Here is a 22,332-nt window from a genome sequence, read left to right as displayed (position 1 = left end):
CAACACTGCTTTGTTTTTCAGCTTCCTGGAGTTCTGACCGAAATAGGGACAAAGTGAACATAAGATACACAATCTGCTCCATCCCTATGCATGTCCTATGCAGAGCAAAAATGAGCATGATGATTACCTTCAAAACCACGGTATCATCAAATTCTTGTCATAAAAATCCTAAAACCCAACATTTCATACAGTCAGTGAAATTTGATACTGTTGAAATCTTTCCAGTCTCATACTCTTCAGTCTTTTTTTTTTTTTTTTTTTTTTTTTTTTATTGGACTTGTTTGAAAGGGTCAGTGTTTCCTACTTTTCTGCAAACCAGCTTTCCAACATGGTTTAAACCTTTGAAGAGTTTGAATTCGTTAAAAAACACTTTCTTTGTCTAGCTAAACTTAAAACTGTCTCATTTTTTTCAAACAATGCACAAAGATTTTTCTTAAGATAAAGATACAGTGACAGATCTTTTTTTTTTCTTGTTATTTTTGTTGGACATTTCATAAAAAGCTTTATACCACAGTTAGTGGGAATTTTTTTCTCTTTATTTAGGTGTGTATTGATATTAAACCAAGCCATTTGTGATGGTCTTCTTTCAACTGACATAAATTTGCTTTTTGGCAACCTCCGATGAAACTCCTTTCCCAAATTTTCTTCAGCTATTACATAAATGTCTACATCCAGATGTCTCTTCAGTTCGCATTGGAGATTCGAAACTTTTCTGGCCACCTCATTTGCGTATGCCTTAGCGTGAATTCATGCTGTGTTGGACCAGATCTTTAAGTCTTCATTAGTTTTCTTAGAATGTTGCTGTTACTTTTGCAAAACAGGGCTTTTGTATCTGCGAACAGGTGACTATAGGTGATCAGCCGAGACCCCTGGCAACCAGCCCTGTACCCAGCTGCCACACTCTTCCCAGGGGCACGGTGACCTACCCTGCACCCTCTTCTCATCCCCTGTCATGGGTTTTTGCCCAGTGTAGAAAAAATGTAGGCCTGTCTGTGAATGATGCGAACAAGAAAGAGAAAAATGAAAGGTGGACACCATGGTGTAACAATTGCCAAAATAATTAAATTTCACAATCCTTTAAACAAGGTTTTATTTTTTAATTTTCCCAGATAAACCTGCTGTTTTTTTTTTTTTTTTAATGGATTAGCGAACACATAATCAAGCATATGATATGAAGAGTTTCAATTTGTATGAACAGAGAGTCTAGTCATTGGGCGCAATACATATGTGATCTAAAATATTTGTCAAGTCACAATTAAGACTTAGACAGTACAAGGTCTGCTGCTTAATATTGTATGTTTGAATACTAATGTACTGTGGGGTTATAATGATTACAACCCACACTATGCGCTAGTCCCTCTTTATTTAAGATTCCTGGTGGGTCTTCACAATGGCTCAATGCCATACAGTGTTATATATACAATTTGCTACACCTACAACCAATCAGAGCAAATGAATATTTTACACAACAACCAAAGGAAGAACACATGATAGAGGACCAATCAGATTAATAGAATCTCTGACTTTGTGCTGACTCTCAGAAAAACTGTAAACAGACGGCACTCTGCATGCAAAAGCTTTTGAGGATTCAGCAAACGTTTCTCCACGGTGAGGCATTTCAGTGTTTTTCTTTTCTTTTTTTTTTTTTTTCTCCGCTCATTATTTAAAGTAAATAAATGTTCCAGAGCACAAATCTGCTTGGGTGGCAACAGCCATTTTGTTTACCATTATGCCTTCACATTTATAAACAAGCCCGGTTTTGTTTTAGGTATTGCTTCTTGTCAAAATGTTTTTTTTTTCCCCATCAACTGGACCTGAATTTTTTTCCTGAAGGGTGAAATGTCCTCAAGGGAGGAAAATCAAGTCCAGTTGCTACAAAAAAATTTTGACAAGAATTGACCATGACCTGGATGACTGAGAACCTTCACAGACATTTTGGTATTGCTAGTTATCTCTATTTCCCAACACATTTGGCCCATGTTCCGACTACACCCATTCTTTATGACATGAAGTAGAAGTAGTTTTGATCTGCCTGGCAGAAGCGAACAATCAGGAATCAAACTGAATTGACCAGACGGATCTGAATATTGATATGGGACTGATGTACATTTGCATACATTTGCTTGCCAAGATAACGATCAACTTTAAAATCAATCAAGTGAAGCAATTCTGCCGACCTCAATACTTCAGTGCCGCTTTCTCTATCACTTGATAGCACAATGTGATTTGTTTAACCCTTTCTTCAAAATGTATCCAAAGGAAAGGGGGTTAAGGTGCTATTCTGTCTCACTTTCTGAGAAGGCACACTTTGACAAGCAGGATCTCTGTCTTCACTGTTCAGCATTAAAACTTTAATATCTTATGAGGAGCGGAAGGATAGTTTTAGAACTGATGGAGAAGAGATCGAGCAGAAATAAGTCAGGCATGCACATCGCAATTTACATGTTATGGGCAATGTAGACCTGCCTACAATCTACATTTGCAAGCTGGGCCTTTTTTTTTTTTTTTTTTGGTCCTGAGCTTGTTGTGTTGTTTTTCCTTGAGGTGACTGAAAAAGAACTGAGCTTATAGGCAAACATGGCATTCTAAGTACATTAGCAGCTGACTAATGATCATAAGCAGCCCAGACTTCATGATCACGGCTCATTGATCATTGCGTGTCTCTTTTTCTACCTGGTATTGATCATATCACACACAAACAGTGTCACAGCTGCACCCTCACGCACAGGCAAATCTATGTTTGCGTTTGCTGATTTGAGGCATCCATATGTAATCACATTGCTACCAGACCTATTCCTATACACACACACACACACATACACAAACCCTTCAACTCTTACACATAAGGAGGAGCATGCACGCATGGTTTCTCTGCTCGATCGGTTTAGGGCTCAGCTACAATCTGGCAACTGGACCATAGTCAGTCCACTGGGGCCAGCTATATTCTCTGTCATAAATAAAACATCCTTAACTCATGTTTATGTTCTTGTACACGGATCCATACTCTTGTGATTTATGGATGCAGAAAAAAAAAAGAAAACCTGAAATCTTGTCAAACTTTTAAAAGTCCTAACGGTGTGCTACATTGTTTTGTGAGGAATTGTGTTCAGAAAAAATGCGATTGCATTATACATCACTAACATCGTGCATGACACTGTTTAAAGGGCATTTCTTTGCAGCCAATCACAAGCATAATCACAGTGAAGGCTCTTGAGTGTTTAAACAAGACGGATTACTTCCCTTAAATGCAGGCACATTGACAACAGCCACATCAACCCAGGATTTATTAAGAATAGTTGGCATTAGTAGTTGTACAGAGAGAATCTTGTGAGTGTGACATAGTTTGGCAGTGTGTTACCACCGAAACTGTTTTGCAAAATGGTAAAAGTAAAAAGGAGACACGATCTCAGTCACTCTGCTAATATCAGCCAACTGAGATGCCATCTGTGGTCTGCGGATCATAGATTCAGAGGGAGTTCAAATGGAGTGGAGGCTGCCAGTGAAGGCTGAGTTTACAGTGAGGTGACACAGAGTCTCTCAAACTTTCACTAAAGGAACACTGCCAGCTTTAGAAAGGAAGTTTAGTTTACTCTCCTTTGAGGGACAACTGTGCTTGAGCAAATCCAAATGTGCAAAATCAACTGTCTAAGAGGAGGTTCGAACTCTGACTATATTTTGTCAGGCCGTTGAAAGGATCTGAGCATTTTTATGCTGGAAATTTTCAATGAAATAGGATATGCCTATAGTATATGTACCAATATGAGGGACTGACAGCAACTGTGATTTGTTTTTTTTTTTTTTTTTCAAATCTTTTCATGAGTGAAATCGGATGTATGATCAATTCTAATGTGGAAAGTACGGCTATTTTGTGCAATTTTGAATTTAAAACTCCGACTGATGAAAACAATCTCTGCAGTCTTTGAGGCCATTAGACATAGATTTTTTTCCCCAATAATATTACTGAAAATTTTATAGAAAATCTTGAGCAACAAAAAAAAAAAATTCTAATCTCACTGTGTCCTGCAATGGCATTAGAGGGTATTCTGGTTCCATAATACTGCAAAAATTAATAGGCCACACAGGCAATACACAACTGTGGCTTAGTGCAATAGCTTTGAATGTGAAAATTATGCAGTTTCAAATTTGAAGGGAGAGTTGGATTAAGTATAGCATACTTGAAGTACCATGTATTTTTATCTTTTGTATGTTTTTTTTTTTTTTTTCTGTATTTTTCTTTTTTGCTAGTTAAGGAAAGAATCTGCAATGCCATTTCTCGCAGTACTTGAATTTGTAATTGACATGCGCTCAGTTTTAGTGATCGCTTGCTCCTGGAAGGATTGCATCTCAAAAGATTTCTCTCATAATTAGATGATAAAATAGGTTGCTGTTGAATAATGACATGGTAATAAGAAATATGAAGATTTAAGCCAGTATAAATCTGTCTAGTAACACTTCAATCCTGCATTTCTCTCCTTTTTGGGAATAAAAATATTACTTAATTTCATGATAAAATGTGAAATGAGCTAATATAGATTATGCTAAGATTAAGGACTTTTTAAACACTTAAACACCCTGTGATGTCGCACAAAAAATACCCCCTGTATTCCTGCATTTGGAGGTCCAGTGTGTAATTGTTTATTGCAAAAGAGTGTTTGAAACTGAAAGCGAATGAAACACATCAATGGTGACACGCACATGTACAAATGTTACTAACATCCTGGCTCTGGCTTCCCCTCTCTCCCATGTTTCTTATTCGCTCTACATCTCACAAAGGCGGCCATTGTTCCAGGGAGAATTTAAATTTGGTGGAAATTGAAAGCAGGTGTGGTTCTGCTGTTTTATCTCGGGGGGCGCCGGACTCCCTTTCTGGCATGTCAATTTCTGTGGGGCCTGTTGCTCATGCTTGACTTCACTGAGTCATCCAGTGTTTTGGCTGGATGTGGCGCTTTTTTATCTTTGTAGTACTTGGGGGTTTGTTCGTCCGCATGACTCATTCGCTCCCTTCATTAATCCCATCCATAAGCCAGGTAATAGAATGACCGGTGTAGCTCTCTTTGTCACCCGCTCAAGTTTCCTCCTTGCTTTATACACAGGGAACATTGGGTTTGGGCTCCTGCAGCTGACTCTCGTCCTGACAACTTGCTTTCTGGAGGTATATTCACAAACCCGATCAATTTTATGACCCTATATTAGTGTAAGGGTTCCACTCATGACATTCATCATCTAATGATTAGATGAATTGGATTAGAATCTAATCCAATGCTGCTCTTGAACCACCTGCTGAAAGTAAAAGGTTTTGTTCCCGTGCTTCCCGGCTTTTTGCAGGCAACAAGATTAACCAAGTTCCACTGTAAAGATATGTAACAGTAAAGTAGAACAGCAACCCTCGTTTTAGATTTATGTAATTTGGGTAAGTGGAGTAGCAGTTAAGGCTTTGCAGCCTTTGAACTTATTAGTCATTTGAAAAACAGACCACAGACACAGTCTCAAAAGGCAGGAAACTTCGGTTCCCAAGAAAATAACACACCCAACAGATGTGGAGGTATGTCAGCATAATCTTAATGTCTCATCTTTTAACCCCACACATTTGAGCACAGACAAGAGCGTGCGATATGTAGTGTCATGAAAACTGTCAAATTCCAAATCTCCTAAACTTGACTTTTCACTCGCTCATCACCAGAGGGCTGTACTTCTGTCAGCACTGTTCCTTGAAGATGGTCTCTGCACTATATGGGACACTGACTGAGCAAAGAATGGACTACTGGGACTGTGTCAAATGATGTCATTATGCAAAGTGATACATTTCTACTCCAACATTTTCTTGTCAGTCTGGGCTCTTCTGTATTCCACAGAAGTATTTTGCTCTGTGCTACAAATAGAAACACATTGGAGACACATGGGTGCAAAGTAAGGTTTCTGTGCTTTTGTGTGAGAAACAGTGTAAGTGTTTTTTTTACTTTGTCCCAGCGGCAGCAGTCGAAAATACTCTCGATATAAACAGGTATTCCAGACTATAATCAAGTCGCCCGGGTTTGGCTAGCAAGGATAAATTGTCTCAGAATAAATTATTACTTTTTTTTCCCACCTTAAGCCAACATTTCTCAGCATATTGGACACTATGCAAAAATCTCTCTACTCACTTGTGGTGTGTGTAGCCTCATTGATGTTGATAAATTTCCTCTGTTTGGAAGAGAGTAAACTGCTGACTCTTAATTATTTATGTAATCAATTTATGGCCCGGGTCTAGATCTGAGTAAGAGTAAAACTTGCGCCGACTCCTTTGTGTAGTTGTCTCACTTAGCTGGAAAAAAAGAAAAAAACGCTGGGTGCTGAAATATGACTTTTTTTTTTTTTTTTTGGCTAAATGGTTGTAATGGTCCCCGAGTTCATGCATTTATATCTGTGTGTGTGACTAAATACCTGTACGCTTTGCAACCGTTCATACATGCCAGGACTAATTTGTGTCCATGGGTTGTCTCTGCAGAAGGACAGAGAGGTGCCTTTGAGAGTGTTGTCCCCCCTCTTGCTCCCACATCTTGGCTCTAAGTGGGGTCGTGGTCGAGGTAGTGTAGCGGTGCTTTTCATTAGCTAAGTGCACCTAGGGGAGAGAAGCACCGAGTCTTGATTTACTGGGCCTGCTGTCTATGAGCTTGGACAGGCACACACACACGCACACAGAGAAACACCTACTCTCCTCAGCTGCCATCCCTGGCTCTCAGACCGCTTGCTTGATGCCTTTTATACCCTCTTTTTTTTTTCTTCCATCTACATCCATTTCCCCTGCTGTCTTCTCCCTCTGTCTCTGTACATAACTCTCCATTTTCCTTCTCCCGCCCTCTCCAGGGACTTTCCCTCTAACACGACGTACAGGACAAGGCTTGTGTGTTGTATCGAGGTTTTTATGGATGCTTTTAGTTGTGTGCCACATGTGTCTATAGTTTTTTTTTTTTTTTCATGTACTTTTGAAAAGATTTTATAGCGGCAAAATTTTCTCTGAGCAACCGAGGATCTCAGTATGATATTCATATTTCCCAGCATTACTCTGGAATCTATTAATTCCTTGGTGCCATATTGTAGACTTTTTGTGTTTTTTTTTTTTTTCTTTATCAGATAGTCTTCATCATGATCAGAAAAAGACATGCATTACTTTGTTTCTGTGTGATTGGGATACAACATGTACAACAGAGTTTACCGGAAATAAAAGCTTCTATCAAAAATAATTCTTGATCATTCTGTCAAGCAGATCACTTTATTCTGGTATTCTGTTCACTGGGTGATATAACCACCATCAATGTCTACCTTATTTCCTGCCTTTCTTCCTGAACTTGCATAAAAGTGCACTGGACACTCATTTATCGACTTTGCTGACTATTTGCTATTTTTAAGCTGCTGAGGCTAGTTTTTCCCACCCCCTCGAAAAAAGTTGGATCCTTTATGTTTCAAGGCAGCCGTCCAAGAGCCATTTGCACTCCTGTCGCGGTGATACTCTCACAGTGTGCAGTCATGTTTATACAAGTGTGTGTGCAAAGATGTGGTTTACGCTTTTTTTTTTTTTTTTCTTTTATCCTACCACATCCATCATTGTTTGACAAGAAACGCCAGCCCTTGTTGCTGTGGCAGCCAGGTAACCATGGTACTTGCCAATGACAGACATAGCCGGCTTCATTTCAGAGGTTTCGCCAAGGCTTTCTGTCTGATCATCTTTAACATCTCGGCCCCAAGATACTTTGGTTGCTATTTATAATCTAAAACTCTTCCACACAGCAAAAAATGTCCAACCTGGATATTTACCCATCAGAACATGATAAACAGTTCAACTAATCACAGAATGAGTTTTACCGTATTCAGTGCCGTCATGGGAAATTCTACCGTTCATCAAAATGACCTAAGAAATGAGCACATAACAAAGAAATATTAAACATACATGTAACTTACTCATGGTGGTTTTTGATCCTCTTTTGAAGTCTCAAAGAGCGGTACTGGTCTCTGATGTGTTTTAGGAGGAGGGGGTGGAAATTGTCTAATGTTCAAAGTGGTGAAGAGAGCAGGTTGGTTTGGGAGGGACTGCAAGGTATGATAATGGTGCAAGTCCGTCAGGTAAGGATGTGTGAGGACTTTTTGATGTGAATTTTTTGATCCGATGGATATGGTAACTGGGCTGGATAAGTAGATGGACGATAGTTCTGGATGTTATGAAGTTTATTCAGGACTTCAATTGATAAACCGCCAAGTATTAGAGTCTAGACTCAATGCAAGCACGGGAAAGAACAAATCCCAGCTGCCATTGGGTGAGAGCTGGATTGTACTATGCATACATACATACTTTCACATGGAAAGATAATGTAGTCTTTAATAACCTGCTGTATCAGGAACACGACTCCACAATTGAGCTTTGAATTGAACTAGGAACCTTCTTGTTCTGAGTCAAGAATACCAACCATTGCATCCCTGAGCATTCATAACAAACACAATGTTAATGCGACAACAAATCATTATTCAGAGTTTGCGCCATTTACACGTTTTATCTCTGAACCTTCATTTTCGGAGCAATTATTGAGCATTTAACCAATCATAATGTTCGACTGCTGTTGTAATTCTCTGCCTTGACTCTGTGCAGCCAAGGTCAGCGATGATTCCTTGCTGGAGCTTATAGAAAGTGTGTCACACTGTGACAAAAGCCATTAAGATTTAGGGAGATAGGGGAGTGAAAATGCTTAGAAATACATTTCTGTAAAAGCTTTGAGCTAAATTAAATGCAGCACAGGCACGGGAAAAACAGGCTGGTGAGCCTGGTGTAATGCGAGCAGAATATAAGCTCAAACACGGAAAGGTAAAGGATTACAAGAGTCAGTTCTTCTTTACGTCACCACATCACACATTAAAACTATTATAGCTGTCAGACCAGTGATTGAGAAGAGATCAGTAATGATGAAAGATGTATTGAACTATAATGGAAAGAAACATTTTCCTCCGTTTTACGCAAGGATTTGTAGATTAAAGTAAGATGTCCAGCTATTGGATTCTCCTAACTTTTTTCAGGTTTGCGAAGACGCTCTTGTGTACACAACAGAAAATAACATGTAGGCAACAACAGAAAATGAGTGAATATTTTCCAAAATATATGTACACTAGCGACATTCACTCAAGTATTGCTTTACAACCATATTTAAGGATTAAAATGCAACATTAGCGGAAGTCTGAGGGAGTGTAATGGTGATGATTCATAAATCTATCACCAAATTTCCGATTGTGAATTTTTTGAACCAAAACCAGAAGTAGCAATATTCAGTGTTGTTGTGCTGGTACAGTAGCCACAGTATATGTAAATATGCATTTTCTCAAGATGATAAATAGATTTGCAAATGTCAGCAGAACAGTCGAGGGGCAGGGCTTTGCTCCACTTAAATTTAGTTTTTTGGAATCTTGTCTCGAGTAAGGTTTACAGTAAGCACGATCAAGCTGTGAAAAAAGGTTTTATTTGAGCACTTTTAGAGATTTGATTCATCTTAACTAGAGAGTAAACAGAGCCCAGAACTAAGCTAATCATTAAATAAACATTCATACGGATCTACACAAGTTTAATGCATTTTTCATGACGGTGTGTAAAATAGTTAAAAGGAAAAGTTGATGCTGTTCTGTAATGTTATCTTTTCTGCAAGTGAAATGTAAAAACATGTCATTTTGTGATTATAGTCACAAAATCTTACTATATATTGCTTCATATATATGTATAACATTTTTACGATCTTGGCATTTTTGTTTTTTTTTCCAATAAGTTGCGTTGACCAGCCAGTAGACAAACCATCCAATCCAATAAGTTTGTAATAAAGGTAAATACGCCTTGAGAGACATCTTTTCTTTGATAGATGGAGCAAAGTGCCTGTAAAATAAATTTAACAGAAAGAAGCAGGATTTATAGTCCAGGAGAGCCCAACCCAGTTGGACTAAGCAGCACGAGTACACAAAGGAAATGACATTGTCACTATGACTCAGAGAGCAGGTTGTAAAGCCAGAGGGATGGTGAGAAAGGAGAGCTCGGGAGAGGCAACCAGTAAAAGACAGAGAGACATATCCAGGCAAGTGTCTGTTCTCCTTTGTCTCACTTTAAGCAAAAATAAGAATCTAAGGGAAAAAAATAAAATTTATGCTCTTAAAATCAGCTGCTCTCAGGAGCTTTTCACAAACATTTAGACACAAGAATTCCAAAGAGCATCAATGATACGATCTTGAAAAGAAAAAAAAAAATCTTCAATAAGAACATGGATCTTTTGACATGTATTTTTCAGGTTTGTTCCTCCTATTTAACCATTTCCCAGTTACTGTAATTCTGACTGTACTACTGGCTCTTAAGGAGAGAGATGTGATTATGTTATTGCAGTTTGTGCTGTATTTGGCTGCTGTAAGGCTTTTCCCATTTTCGTCATTAATTAGTAATTTAATTAAGTAACTTCAAAGTGAAAACATCCTCTGCTTTTGAGTTGTGCGTGTGTGTATGTGTGCCAGTTTTTCCACAGATGCAAAAAAAAAAAAAAAACATAATGAAGCCAAATAATTTGTTTTGAAAAGTAGTTTCATGAACATGAACTGCTGTCTTTCTCACTTTGATAAAAGAACAGAAGTATGAGAAAAAGACTTAATATTATTGTTTCTTTTGAGCCACTGAGGCTTCTTCCATTATAATTAATGTATCACACTTCATGTCATGAACCTCTATCAACCTCAAAATGTATCTGTCTGGTTTAAAATTCATACAACATACAGAAGTGGAGCTAAACAAAGCAAATATTTGACCATTTACTCGAAAGAAGTTAGAAGTTTGATACAACTTTTTTATGTCTCGTTTAACTGAACTTTGTGTGATTATCTATTCAGGATATTTTCAATTCATGTGAGAAAAGTGATAATCGTCCTCATTTGTTTTTTTTTTTTCGGTGTATTTGCTCTCCTGTGATATCTCCCTTTTGCTCATGAATATTTTTTATCAAACTTTATAATCAACTTTTATATAAATATCATTTTTCAAGTCATTGGACGGTATTTGTTAACTCGCTCTATACCCTCTTAACGATGGCATTCTAATCTTTTTTTTAAATGTTCCTGTCCTCAGTCCCTGTTATTGCTCGTTTTATTGCATTGAGCATTGATAAACAAGAGACTGGCTGATTTAACTGATGGAACAGGAAGTTGAACCGAATCCAGTCATTTGCAGAGCCACATAAATAGACAGACAAACATTCACTCTCTCATTCGCACCTGGGCAATTTTCCCAATTTTTCCAATTATCCTGATGCATGTTTTTGGACTGTAGGAGGAAACAGAAGAACCCGGAGGAAACAGTTGAACCTAAGCACAATCAATAATTTGCCCATATGTTTTCCTCAAAATGTGGGAAAACATAGCATACATCTCACCAAATATCAAAGTTTGATATTTGACTAGATTCTCTGCTGGAAATGCAGATATATCAATCAATTTCCTATTTTACATGTGTAAAATGGGCCTGTTAGTTATTCAAGTTGGTCAACAGGTACATGAGTCCAGATAATAATTGTTGAATGGTACTTGAATATGATTTAATTATGTATCAAACATAAATAATCAAGGTTTGCAGTATCTGATTTTCAATGCTTCCTGTTATGCCTCTATATCTGTTTAATTTCATTGGTTAGGTTACATTGTTACATGCTCTTCATTTTATGGATTGTGAGCAATTATCTCTGTGAAACTCCCAGATTATATGATAGATCATTCTTTAAGAGTTACCGTCTCTCCCATGAAATAGAAAAACTTAGCCGAGAAACGCGTGTGTGACAATGACCTGAGTCCAGCGATCACATGAAACCAAAACCCATTAAGGAGTTGAATACGCAACATTTTCATCAATTTGTAATTTCTGGTTCTCATTGGCTCCATTGGACGTGAATTAACAGTTTCTCTCTTTGCTCTTCTCTCACAGCCAGATGAGCTGGAGGGGGTTCACACACACACCTTCAAGCTGAAGCCATTCAAGAAGGCCAAGAGCTGTGATATATGCAAGCAGGCCATCACCAAGGAGGGTCTCATCTGCAAAGGTGAGAAAGCTGATCGAATGGACAAGATGATTGATTTGTGGTTAGGCAGTGGCAATTACATTTTTAGACTGACCGAGGGAGATGCTCCTGATTCCTATTCAAAGTGGCTTCAGGGGTCAGTGAGCGCAGTCGGATCTGTGTGAGTTGACATGTACTGCATGAGGGAGATTTTGCTGTTTTTTTTTTTTTTTCACGTTCTGCTAGAGATGGAAAGATACAAGCATGACACTTTATCATTGATTTTGAGGCGCTTGTTCATAAATCTCTACATTTTATGCTTCTTTATACATTGTCTTGATTTCAAACTTTGATGTTCATGATGCTGCTTTTTGTAATTTACATACAATCTTCCCTGAAACAGTGGTTAGACAATTGGGTAGAATCAAGAAATCAAATAGAGTTGTGTCATAATAAAATATGTTATTGTTCATCTGCTGTATTTGACAGGAACTAAAAGCATCAACATATGCTTAAACATTTCTAACCAAATAAAATGGGTAACCACTTTGTTTCCCTGTTGCGGCTAACTCTGAAAATTAAATGTATACATTATCAGTTAATTAAGAAATTACTATAAGTTCATTTACTTTGCACAACTTCAATACCATAAACCCCACCCCCCAAAATTATGACTGCTGCGGTAACCTCATGATATGTGATAAAATACCCTAATATGTATGATTTTATTTTTGGATGTTTGATTGGGGAAGATAGTACTGTTTTTATTGAAAATAGGAAAATGAAAAGACTTTTTGTGTGTACATCACTTTATATATATATATATATATATATATATATATATATATATATATATATATATATATATATATATATATATATATATATATATAAACATGGTGAAAAATGTAATTACTCGTTTACTTTGTTTATCTTAGCCTCTGTTAATTATCCATGATTTTTTATAATTTTTTGTGTCTGCCCCATTTTAATGTCTGTTCATATTTCTTGTTATTGTTTAATGTCTTTTGTTGCCTGTCCTTTGCCCTGTGCTGCCGCAACACCTGAATTTCTCCTATAGGGATAAATAAAGTATCACCTTATCTTCATTTTTTGGTCCTACCTCTACTGTGTATAGAATCTCAGTGCATGTTTCCTGCAGTATCTTCTTCAGTTCCCTCCAGAACCCTGTTCTGCATCCTGCTGCCCCCCCAACCAGCCGCACACCCCCTGATCCTAACTGCAGGTTTCTTTGTTACCCTATGAAAAATGTACTGAATATTAATATTACTTAGTTGTTTCCCCAAAATCCTTTTACCCTCTGCTGTTTTCTTTTCCTCCTTCCATCCCTCCTTGTCAAATACTTTCACCGGACCCCTCCCATTTTGAGCTACAAATTCGTCATATTCAACCCAAGAGTTGACAAACACAGAAACCCAGTGGTAGGAGATCAGGCCTTTATGGGGCTTTGGGTGAGGATTTGCTGTTAAAATTAGCATGGCGGCTCCTGCTGCATTAGCCTAGATAAGAGGGAAAGTGGGGTGAGGGATGGGGTTGTGGAGCCAGGCGAAAGAGGGAGAAAAATAATGGGTTATAGGCGGATTTGGAGATAGGCATAGAAAACAAAAGGAAGTGTGCAGAGGGGAGCGGAGGAGAATTACATTCCCTCTCATTCCTTCTTTGTTCTGCTGTCATCAATGTTAAAATACTGTTGTATGCAATAAATCCATAACACATCCATCCTCGAGGGCTAGAATGTGCAAAAACAAGGTTTAATCAGCAAAAATCATTTTTTCGCTCTGTGGAAAGAGGCTATTCACAGTACAAAGGAGAGGCATTTGAATGCTTGTTCATTGGAGCATCCTTCCAGTCCTTTATGGTTGCTAGGAAGTGTTGCTAGGCACCCCACAAAAAGGCCACATTGCCAGAGGGCTTGCAGCCCAGAGATAACATGTGACAACAAGATGGGCTGTTCCAGATGTGTTTAGGGATACCTAAAGTGTTGCAGTGGTGGTAGCAATGCAGAAAGCTGGGATAGGGGCTGCTGGTAAATTGCAAATTTGAAATTCTTATTTCCTTATCCATTTCCGCAGATAGTTTAAGCTACACTTTGTTTACTATTGGTGTATATTAAACAGTTGTACATAATTACAATCAAGATGTATTGTGCGTGATAGAATTCTGCATATATATATATATATATACATATATATATTGATATATATATATATTGATATATATACACACATACATACCGTAGCTCCAGAAGTTTTTAATCTAACAGTGAACTGTTTAAATCTCCATGCGAACAATAAACTAAACATCATAGAAAATTTCTGACATGAGTCACATTGAAGTTCTTTGAAGCCCCCCTTTTCATAATTTCAAATCCAGAAATGAAAAGAAATATGCCATTTCTCATCACAAATTGATCCAGTAGAGACAGGATGTTCTCAAAAGGAGGCTTTATGGTTTCAAATTCTCTCTTGTGTCCTCTGAATACTAGACCAGGATGGATTATTGTTATGTGATAAATCCTGCTTGCATGTCTACCTCTACATTTAACAGATTCAAAGTAAAAAAGGTGAAACACAAAGCTGTGTTAACTTTATTTGAACATCAGCAATGGTATCTGAATGAAAGGGAAAATATTCAGATGTAATTTTCTTCTGTATCCCCTTGTTAACACCTTATTACCTTGTTTCCTTTCCTTTATTCCTGGAACCATGTGAGAACAGACTTGTGCCTCCTGTAGATAAGTGACTCATTAGTAGCGGATAAAAACCTAATGATGAAAAAGATTCCCCTTGGCACCTCAGTGGATATGCTCTAGGTTTCCAAGAAAACTTTAAGCAAGGCTGTAATGAAACCTCAAATTGTTTGCACAAACAGGAGTGACACAGAATACGCTGCTATTGTCTAGGATGGGAATACTTTTAAAGGTTATTTCTCAAATTTAACAGACAAATATTCACTTATGTATTGAATTGATAGCAGTTTGCACAAAAACATGGGATGTCTTACACTTCAGTCAGTACATTTTATTTGCTTTTCAACCCTTGTGATATTGAAATAATTACAATCAATATTTCCATATATTATTGCAGAAACCAAAATTTTACATTTAGAATATACATCATTTCAAACACTATTGATTCGTATGAGAAATAAGTTATTGATACTTAGTATAGGGTCTCTTATCTCTTAAAACAGTTACCATGTTGAAATCTTTGAGTCTCTTCCAAATTTTGTCAGTTTAAAAAAGGTGTGTAGGGTTATGAAAGTGTGTGTGTGTGTTTGTACCCAGTGTATATACATTTTCCCACAAATACTAAGCAATGATGTCAGTCAGAGCACTTTGCAGTTTGCTTTTGGTAAACTCGATTCACTTAATAGCAAAAAGGACAAGTTTTACATACACTTTTTTAAGGGTTTGTTTGCTCCATAGTAAATAGTAAAATGTAAAATCCGTGTTAATATTTTGCTGCTCCTTGAAAAAACGTAGAACTATTGGACCATAACCCCCCCCCCCCCCCCCCCCCCACACACACACACACACACACACACACAAGCACATACTTGCTCCTGGGGACCACCTAGGCTTTACACTCATTCACCAGGTGTGAGGAGGTCATGGGGTTGAACCTATTCAGACTTTGAGGCATGACTTGGAGTTTAATCTACTTGTTTTTGCCTTGTGACATGACAAATATATACTCATAATTACAACCAATTAATGCTTCTGTCTTAAACACTTACAAATGCAAAGAACTTCAATACATATGTAAAAAGAAGTCCTGCAAATTAAACTCCTTTGGTGTTTCCCTTTTCTTGCCACTTGGGGGAAGCACCGCTACATGATGCATCTAGAACTGGGTCTGGCCGCTTTGCAGTTTCAGTCCATTCAGCAGCATCTGAACATGACGTGTAATTCTGCTGCAGTGAGGGGAACAAGCCCACACCTGCTGCTGTGAGCTTCATTTTCAGAGAAACTGACTCTTTACCTCGTTTCCCCTGTAATTTCTGACCTCCCCCTTACCGCAGTTTGAGTACCTGCATATGTTTTCTGTAAAATCGGTGAATGAACTGTTGCAAAAATGACCGTGTCTGTCTTCTTTCAGTGTGTCGGCTGTCCTGCCATAAAAAATGTGAAGTGAAGGTAAGAGAATGAACCTCTTTTGCTCCTTGTTTAAAGGGATGTCTTGTTGGTTTACACTCTTGCAGCCTGATGTAAAGTCACATTGCAATATGTGCACTTGTACATTGGAGTATGATGCTGCTGCCACTGTGCTATGAATAGTAAAGAAGCATACTTACGTAAATGCCCTAAACACAATGTGAATAGACTGTCAATACATTAAACTTGACTGTCTTAGTTTAGCTCATTTGATTCAGTAATGAATATGAAACAGTGGTTGAACCTCAATTGGTTTGTCTTTACACAAAAAAAGAGGAACATTATGTATTTATGAATTGTACACTTTTATGTAACATTTTTTCGTACTTCGTTTTTGGATAGAAATTGAATGGTTTAATCAAAATGATCTGCATCTTATTTACTGGTTACACTATCATCTCAACGGACATACTAATAGTGAAATATCGATTCAATTTTTTTATGTTTTAAAGTCTAAACTTTCTTTGATGCTTTTTTTTTTTTTTTTTTTTTTTATTCATGGTTTCATGGCCATGTAGAGCCATCAGGGTATCAAGGTGTCTCCAGTGAAAAAGCAGCTCAAAACTGCAGTTTTTCCCAGCAATCACATGGATTGTGCCGTAACGTCATATTGCAAAGTGTTGACAATTCCATTTCATTCAAGCATTCATTCCTGCTTGAGTGATACCATTTATAATGGAAGATGGGAAAATGATTGCCACGATAACTTACCAAGACTATCGGCTTCATCTGTTATAAACCACCATACAAATTTTTGGCATTTGAAAACGCTGGGTTCCCGAAACAACGTGCCTCTACTCAGCCCACAGCTCTTTATCGTGCTCCCTCCATGTGTCACTTCACTCCAGACCGAGCATCTTTAAGACACTTTTCTTTTTCTTTACCCTTCCTTTTTGAATTAAGAGTATATTGTCTGATCTGTTTTATGATTCTACCCCTGCTCCTCAAAAGTTGTGGTCATAATATCCTGCATGACTTTTTTGGGATGGCTTAGCCTCAGAAAAACACTAAATTGCTGACCAGGTTCAACCTTTTAATGCAGTCGAAGAGAGACAATCTTTAACGTGACAAATATTAGAAATGCTTTATCATGGCTTAGAGTCTGAGTGGCGTTCTGGTCACATGGTTTCTCTTTCTGTAAAATGTGTAGAATTTGTAATCTTGATATGGAAAGTTATTTCCTGGTCCATACTGTACATGCCAGATGGTGATTGTTTGATTTTAGACCTGAAGACAGCAGTTTCATGATCCGTGCCCTTTATATTATATTGCGGATCTGTACAATGAAAACACCTGAATTTTACTTGGATCCAAAAATACTCATCATCTTATCAGATAAACATTCAACCATTTAAGGTTTGTTTTATGAAAGGGGATGCTGTTCTGCATGTAGTTTGTCACTTCAGGAAGTCAATGCACATACCTTTATATAAATTCAAGTTTCACATGCATTCAAAAATTATTTGTCACCTGTCAAACAAATTTGGATTTATGGAATAACACCTTGGGACTAATTTTTCCATGGACAGCATGGTCGTGCTGTACTTAAGAAGGTGCTAGTTTGTCATTGGACTCAAACCTGGGGCCCTCTTGTTTTAAAACCAGTTTGCTGATTTGGAGTTTGCTTTTTCTCTGTATGCTTTTGTAGTTTTTTTTGGGGTTTTTCTGCTTCCTACCCACACTTCAAATAACATGCACTAGGTTGAATAGAGGCGATAAAAGAATAGACGTGAGCAGTTGTGTCACTACATGTGTACCCATGGTGGCCAGTGACCATAGGTACCCCAAATCACCCTGCACACAGCCTGATTATGAATTAAGTTGCTTTTTAAAATAAACTTCTTATATCGCATCTTTCAGTCTTGGGTTATGCTAAGCAAGCATTAATGCATTTTAAAAATATTTCCCTTTTTTGTTGCATTAGAAATTTACATCCGCATTGATTGAAAGTATTAGTTAGACGACATTTTCTTTCTAAAACATAGTGGACTAACTTTTCCTCTGGCAAAGATAATGGTCAATCAATATTCAGGTGATGAGTTATTACACTGATGCTTTTGATGCATTTGTGGAAGAAATTAAGGAAAGACATAATATTAAATCCCAAGACTGTTACACAAGTTCTTCATAAAAGGGAAGTAAACCTTCTCACACAATCACGCATTCAACGCTTCCATCTCTGAGTCCCATTTGATCCTGTTCTGCAGTGGGAACAGGAAGAATGCACGTGGAGAGAAAATGAAAAGGAAGGAAGGAAGGGAGGATTGAATGATGGAAAAAGGAGAGGGGAAGAGCGTAACAAGGCTATTCTTAGTGGTTTTCTTTGGGAGTAGTTTAATGTTAAAATCCCCTCTAATCTGCGCCCACCTACCCATCAGCCTCTGCTGTCTGAAAGGCACATATTTTTACCTCTTTTCCTTTCACAACATCCTCAAATATTATTTAGAATAAAAGCTGTGTGTTCCTAAAGTTTGTGCCCAATACCTAAAAAAACAGGAAAAGCCATTTGCGGTGGCAAAAAAAGAAAAATCAGGAAGGTTATGGCTCATGGTAGTAACAAATATTGGAAGTAAATCTTTTGAAGCATAATATTATCCACTTTTTTTGGATGTTTGGGGGTGGGGGGTGGAAATATATATATTTTTTTTATTTTTGGTGATTTGCTAATCTGTCACTTGTGACAGTTTTGGGAGTTTTAAGGCATTTAGGATCAAAGAAAATATAATACTGAATAAATCAGCTAATGTTTATGCAATTATTAAATGGTGCCATTCTTGAGCTAAAAAGAGGTTTAAAACAATACTAGGCATCAGTTGTCCAGCTCTAGTGGTCAATATTGGGATTTAATACAACAAAAAACTGACCAGATCTATTACACATGAAAATGTATTATTTTATGGTCTTACCAGCAGCCAGTATATTATCAATACAATTATATATATGAGAGTCTGATACTGGTGAAAGTTTGACTGACTGGTGTAGTTATTAAGATGTCGTACCAGCAAGACTGTACCTTGATTAACAATAGATAGGCCCACATGTGGCTGTGGCATGTTCTCTATGTAAGATTGTGAAGGTGTTGAGAGAGATTTTTTTTTTTTTGTGGACTCTTAGAGACTTGGTGAAGCCTCTCCTGGGCTGACTTCACATTGACCTTGAGCAGTAAATCTGCCATGAAGCACAATGAGGTGACCGCCTGCAGTTCGCACTTCATCAGACTCAAGGATAACTGCCGTTACGATACTCACTTCTTTTTGTTGTTTTTTTTATTATTTCAAGCTGCTTCATCTTCATATTTAATGTTGTTTTCATTTAGGTGTGACTTTAATGTAGCGTATTCCTGCTTAATGGCATTTCCATTGGGCCTTTACATGTTCATTTATACCGATTGATTGACAGATGATGATTTATATCATAGCAATGACTCCTAAACATATTCGCATTTTCGATGTGCATTATTGCAACTACTTTAGTAACATTTTTGTATTAATTGGCATGGTTTATATATAGTTTTCAATGTCTCCACCAGGGCAACAGCACTGTTCCAAATGACAGTATACCAAGGTTACTGGTCTACCCTTGTTTACTGAATGTGCTTTAAACAGGAACAGTATTAAATCTTAAAATGTATCAACAATGTGCCCTTAGACATGAAGATTAAATGAACCAAACAAGACCATAAATGTATTGCACAGGCTCCAGAACACTTTGCAAACAGTAATGACAGTTCACTGATGTAATTTTAGCTTAGGGTTGTCTGTGCAAAGCATAACATGTAAACAACCCCTGGAGATGCCGCGGCTTCACTGGGATTAAGCTCATCTGAGATGGAGTGACGCAGAATGGAAAACTGCAATGATGGAGCTGGCCACATCTCAGATTGTTTTTTTTTTTTTTTTTTCTTAAACTCTTGGACATCATGTCCTCTGGGCTAAAGCTTAGTTTATATTTCTTCTTCAGTTCCACATGTATTCCACATCATAGATGACACCAGTGACATGGGCATATATACATTAGTCCTCAATTACACAGCTGAAAACAAAGTTGGTGATGAGACTCAGAAATCTCCATCTTAAGATTCTTTGAGCACTTCTGACAATTTCAGCAGCAGCCTGTTTGGAAGTTAAATATAATTATAAACAGCTTTAACTGAAGTCATTGGAACATCTTTCAAGATTCCTTACCAGAAGAGTTGATGTTAAGTGAGGGGTTGAAATGGATTTGAATAAATTGGATATTTGCTTGTGGACCAGGCACTACTGCCTGTAACATGCACAGTCTGTGACAGATCCTGCATGTTACAGAAATTATATTTCTGAGAATTTGTACAAGATATACCGTAGGTGATTGGTTGGGTATCTGTCGTTTAAGTATCCACCTGGAAAGTTTAAAAGCCAGCATCCATGTTGGTATAGAAGTATGTAAGTACCCATAGTAAGGTAGTTTTCACTAAAATGAAAGCAAAATAAAAGCTGAAAGCAACACACAGCATTGATACAATTTTTCGCTGACAGATGTCTTTTTCAAGTGAGGGAAAAAAAAAAGTGTGTGCGTTTTGGACAGGCTCCAAATTGGATTGCAATGTAAGAACAGAACCATTATACATGGGAGTAAATAGACACGCAACCGATTTCCTCCTCCTCTTGTAAAGGGTTACTATGTTGAATAAATCTTTTTTTCCCCTCTCAGTCAGTCTAATACACTCCTGAGAAAACCATTCCCCCAGAAAACCTTAACTTCATCAAATCTGCTTGTACTGAAATAATTAGCTTGAGTAGTCAGTGTCATCTTTAACCGATCTATTTATTGATATTACCAATTTCAAAACGAGGTTTGCTCGGACATAGCTGGTGAGAGATTAACATCCAGCATAAAATGCTTAAATGGCTTGAAGGATGAACTTCCAAACATTTCTTGTTTAAACAGTCATTGTTACCTCACTGAAATTTGCAATGAAACAAAAAGAAAGTGATTCGATTACAAACATCTGGACTAAACTGTAGTCAAAATTGAGTGCAGCTAATATATAAACCAAAGGACTGAATAGTTTATGTAGTAGAAGTGCAAAACAAATCAGATCTATTGTATTTGTCTACCAGAAAGTTTTGATACAACACAATAATTGGAATTTAAAATAATAACAAGAGAAATTATGATACTTAAGTGAGAAGGAGTGATGTTTCTCAAAGGAAAACATTATCATCATCAAAAAATTTCAAAATTTTTGCCCAAGATCAAGATATATATCACAAACATACTGTTGTTGGTTACATGTTGGGGCAAGCAGACATCCTCCCTTAGCTGATTCTTTTATTCAGAAAAATATTCAAGTGAATTACTTGAATGAATTAAATGCCGACTTGATTATTTTGCTCAACACTAGTCAGACAAATGTTGGTAAGATTATTTAAACTGAATAACATATTCTGTGTCATTTTTTTCCAATCTAAAACTGAAGAACCATTATTCTAGAGAAACTCGAGGCATTCAACACATAAGGAAAATTAACTCAACTACTCATTTTACCACTACCATATCACACTTATTTTGCTCCTAATTGTTGACCGTTTATTGATTCATGTCATTCCATAATCCATTTGCATGTAAACTTTAACACTTTTTTCAAATTTCAACAGCTTTACCTTTTATCTTTGTGTGTGTGTGTGTGTGTATGTCTGTACTGTCTGCCTACTTCAGCATCTGCAAGCTCACTGTTCCTTCTCACTCTGTTGGGAAAGTTGCCTACATTATTCCTAGTTTATCCCTGCCATGTCTTGGAGGAGCCTCCTGGAATGTTGTTGCAGTGGTTTTTGCTGTTTGGAGGGTTGGCGGGGAGGAAGACAGGCGAGGTCTGGCAAGGAAAGGTAGGGCAGAGAGGAATGATGGGAAGGGGTTGAACAAGCCAAATCAGAGCACAAGTAGTTAGAATATTTCCCAGGGAATCAACAGTGCAAGGGATTTTTTTTTTTATTGCTTTGTAATTTTTTATTCATTTTTTTGTATTGACATCATACAATGTGTTACACATATCAATACTTCATTTCTACCACAACCTATCACAATTTTTTTTCAGATACACATAAGTTGGGGAAATTAAGATTTCATATATGGGTCTATTTGTGCCTT

The 22,332-nt window shown here is 37.4% G+C and overlaps 1 protein-coding gene across 27 annotated transcripts in view; it reads left to right on the top strand.

The window, feature by feature from the left end:
• tns1a (tensin 1a) overlaps positions 1-22,332 on the top strand; it is a 100,738-nt gene that overhangs the window by 12,545 nt on the left and 65,861 nt on the right. For all 27 annotated transcript variants that reach the window (XR_015106279.1, XR_015106280.1, XM_086148366.1 and 24 more), the window contains 2 exons: positions 11,957-12,071; positions 16,151-16,188. Coding sequence is in view for 25 of the 27 variants with exons in the window: in XM_086148366.1 (XP_086004492.1) it covers positions 11,957-12,071; positions 16,151-16,188 (153 nt within the window). In the remaining 2 variants the exon portion in view is untranslated. The remainder of the gene's footprint in view (positions 1-11,956; positions 12,072-16,150; positions 16,189-22,332) is intronic.

This window comes from Fistularia commersonii, chromosome 6, assembly GCF_037954325.1.
Source record: "Fistularia commersonii isolate RoL2024-O1a breed Wild chromosome 6, RoL_Fcom_v1.0, whole genome shotgun sequence".
In the NCBI taxonomy this organism is placed as follows: domain Eukaryota; kingdom Metazoa; phylum Chordata; class Actinopteri; order Syngnathiformes; family Fistulariidae; genus Fistularia; species Fistularia commersonii.
The sequence above is the reverse complement of the archived record's forward strand: the minus strand, read 5'-3'. Positions and strand labels throughout refer to the sequence as shown.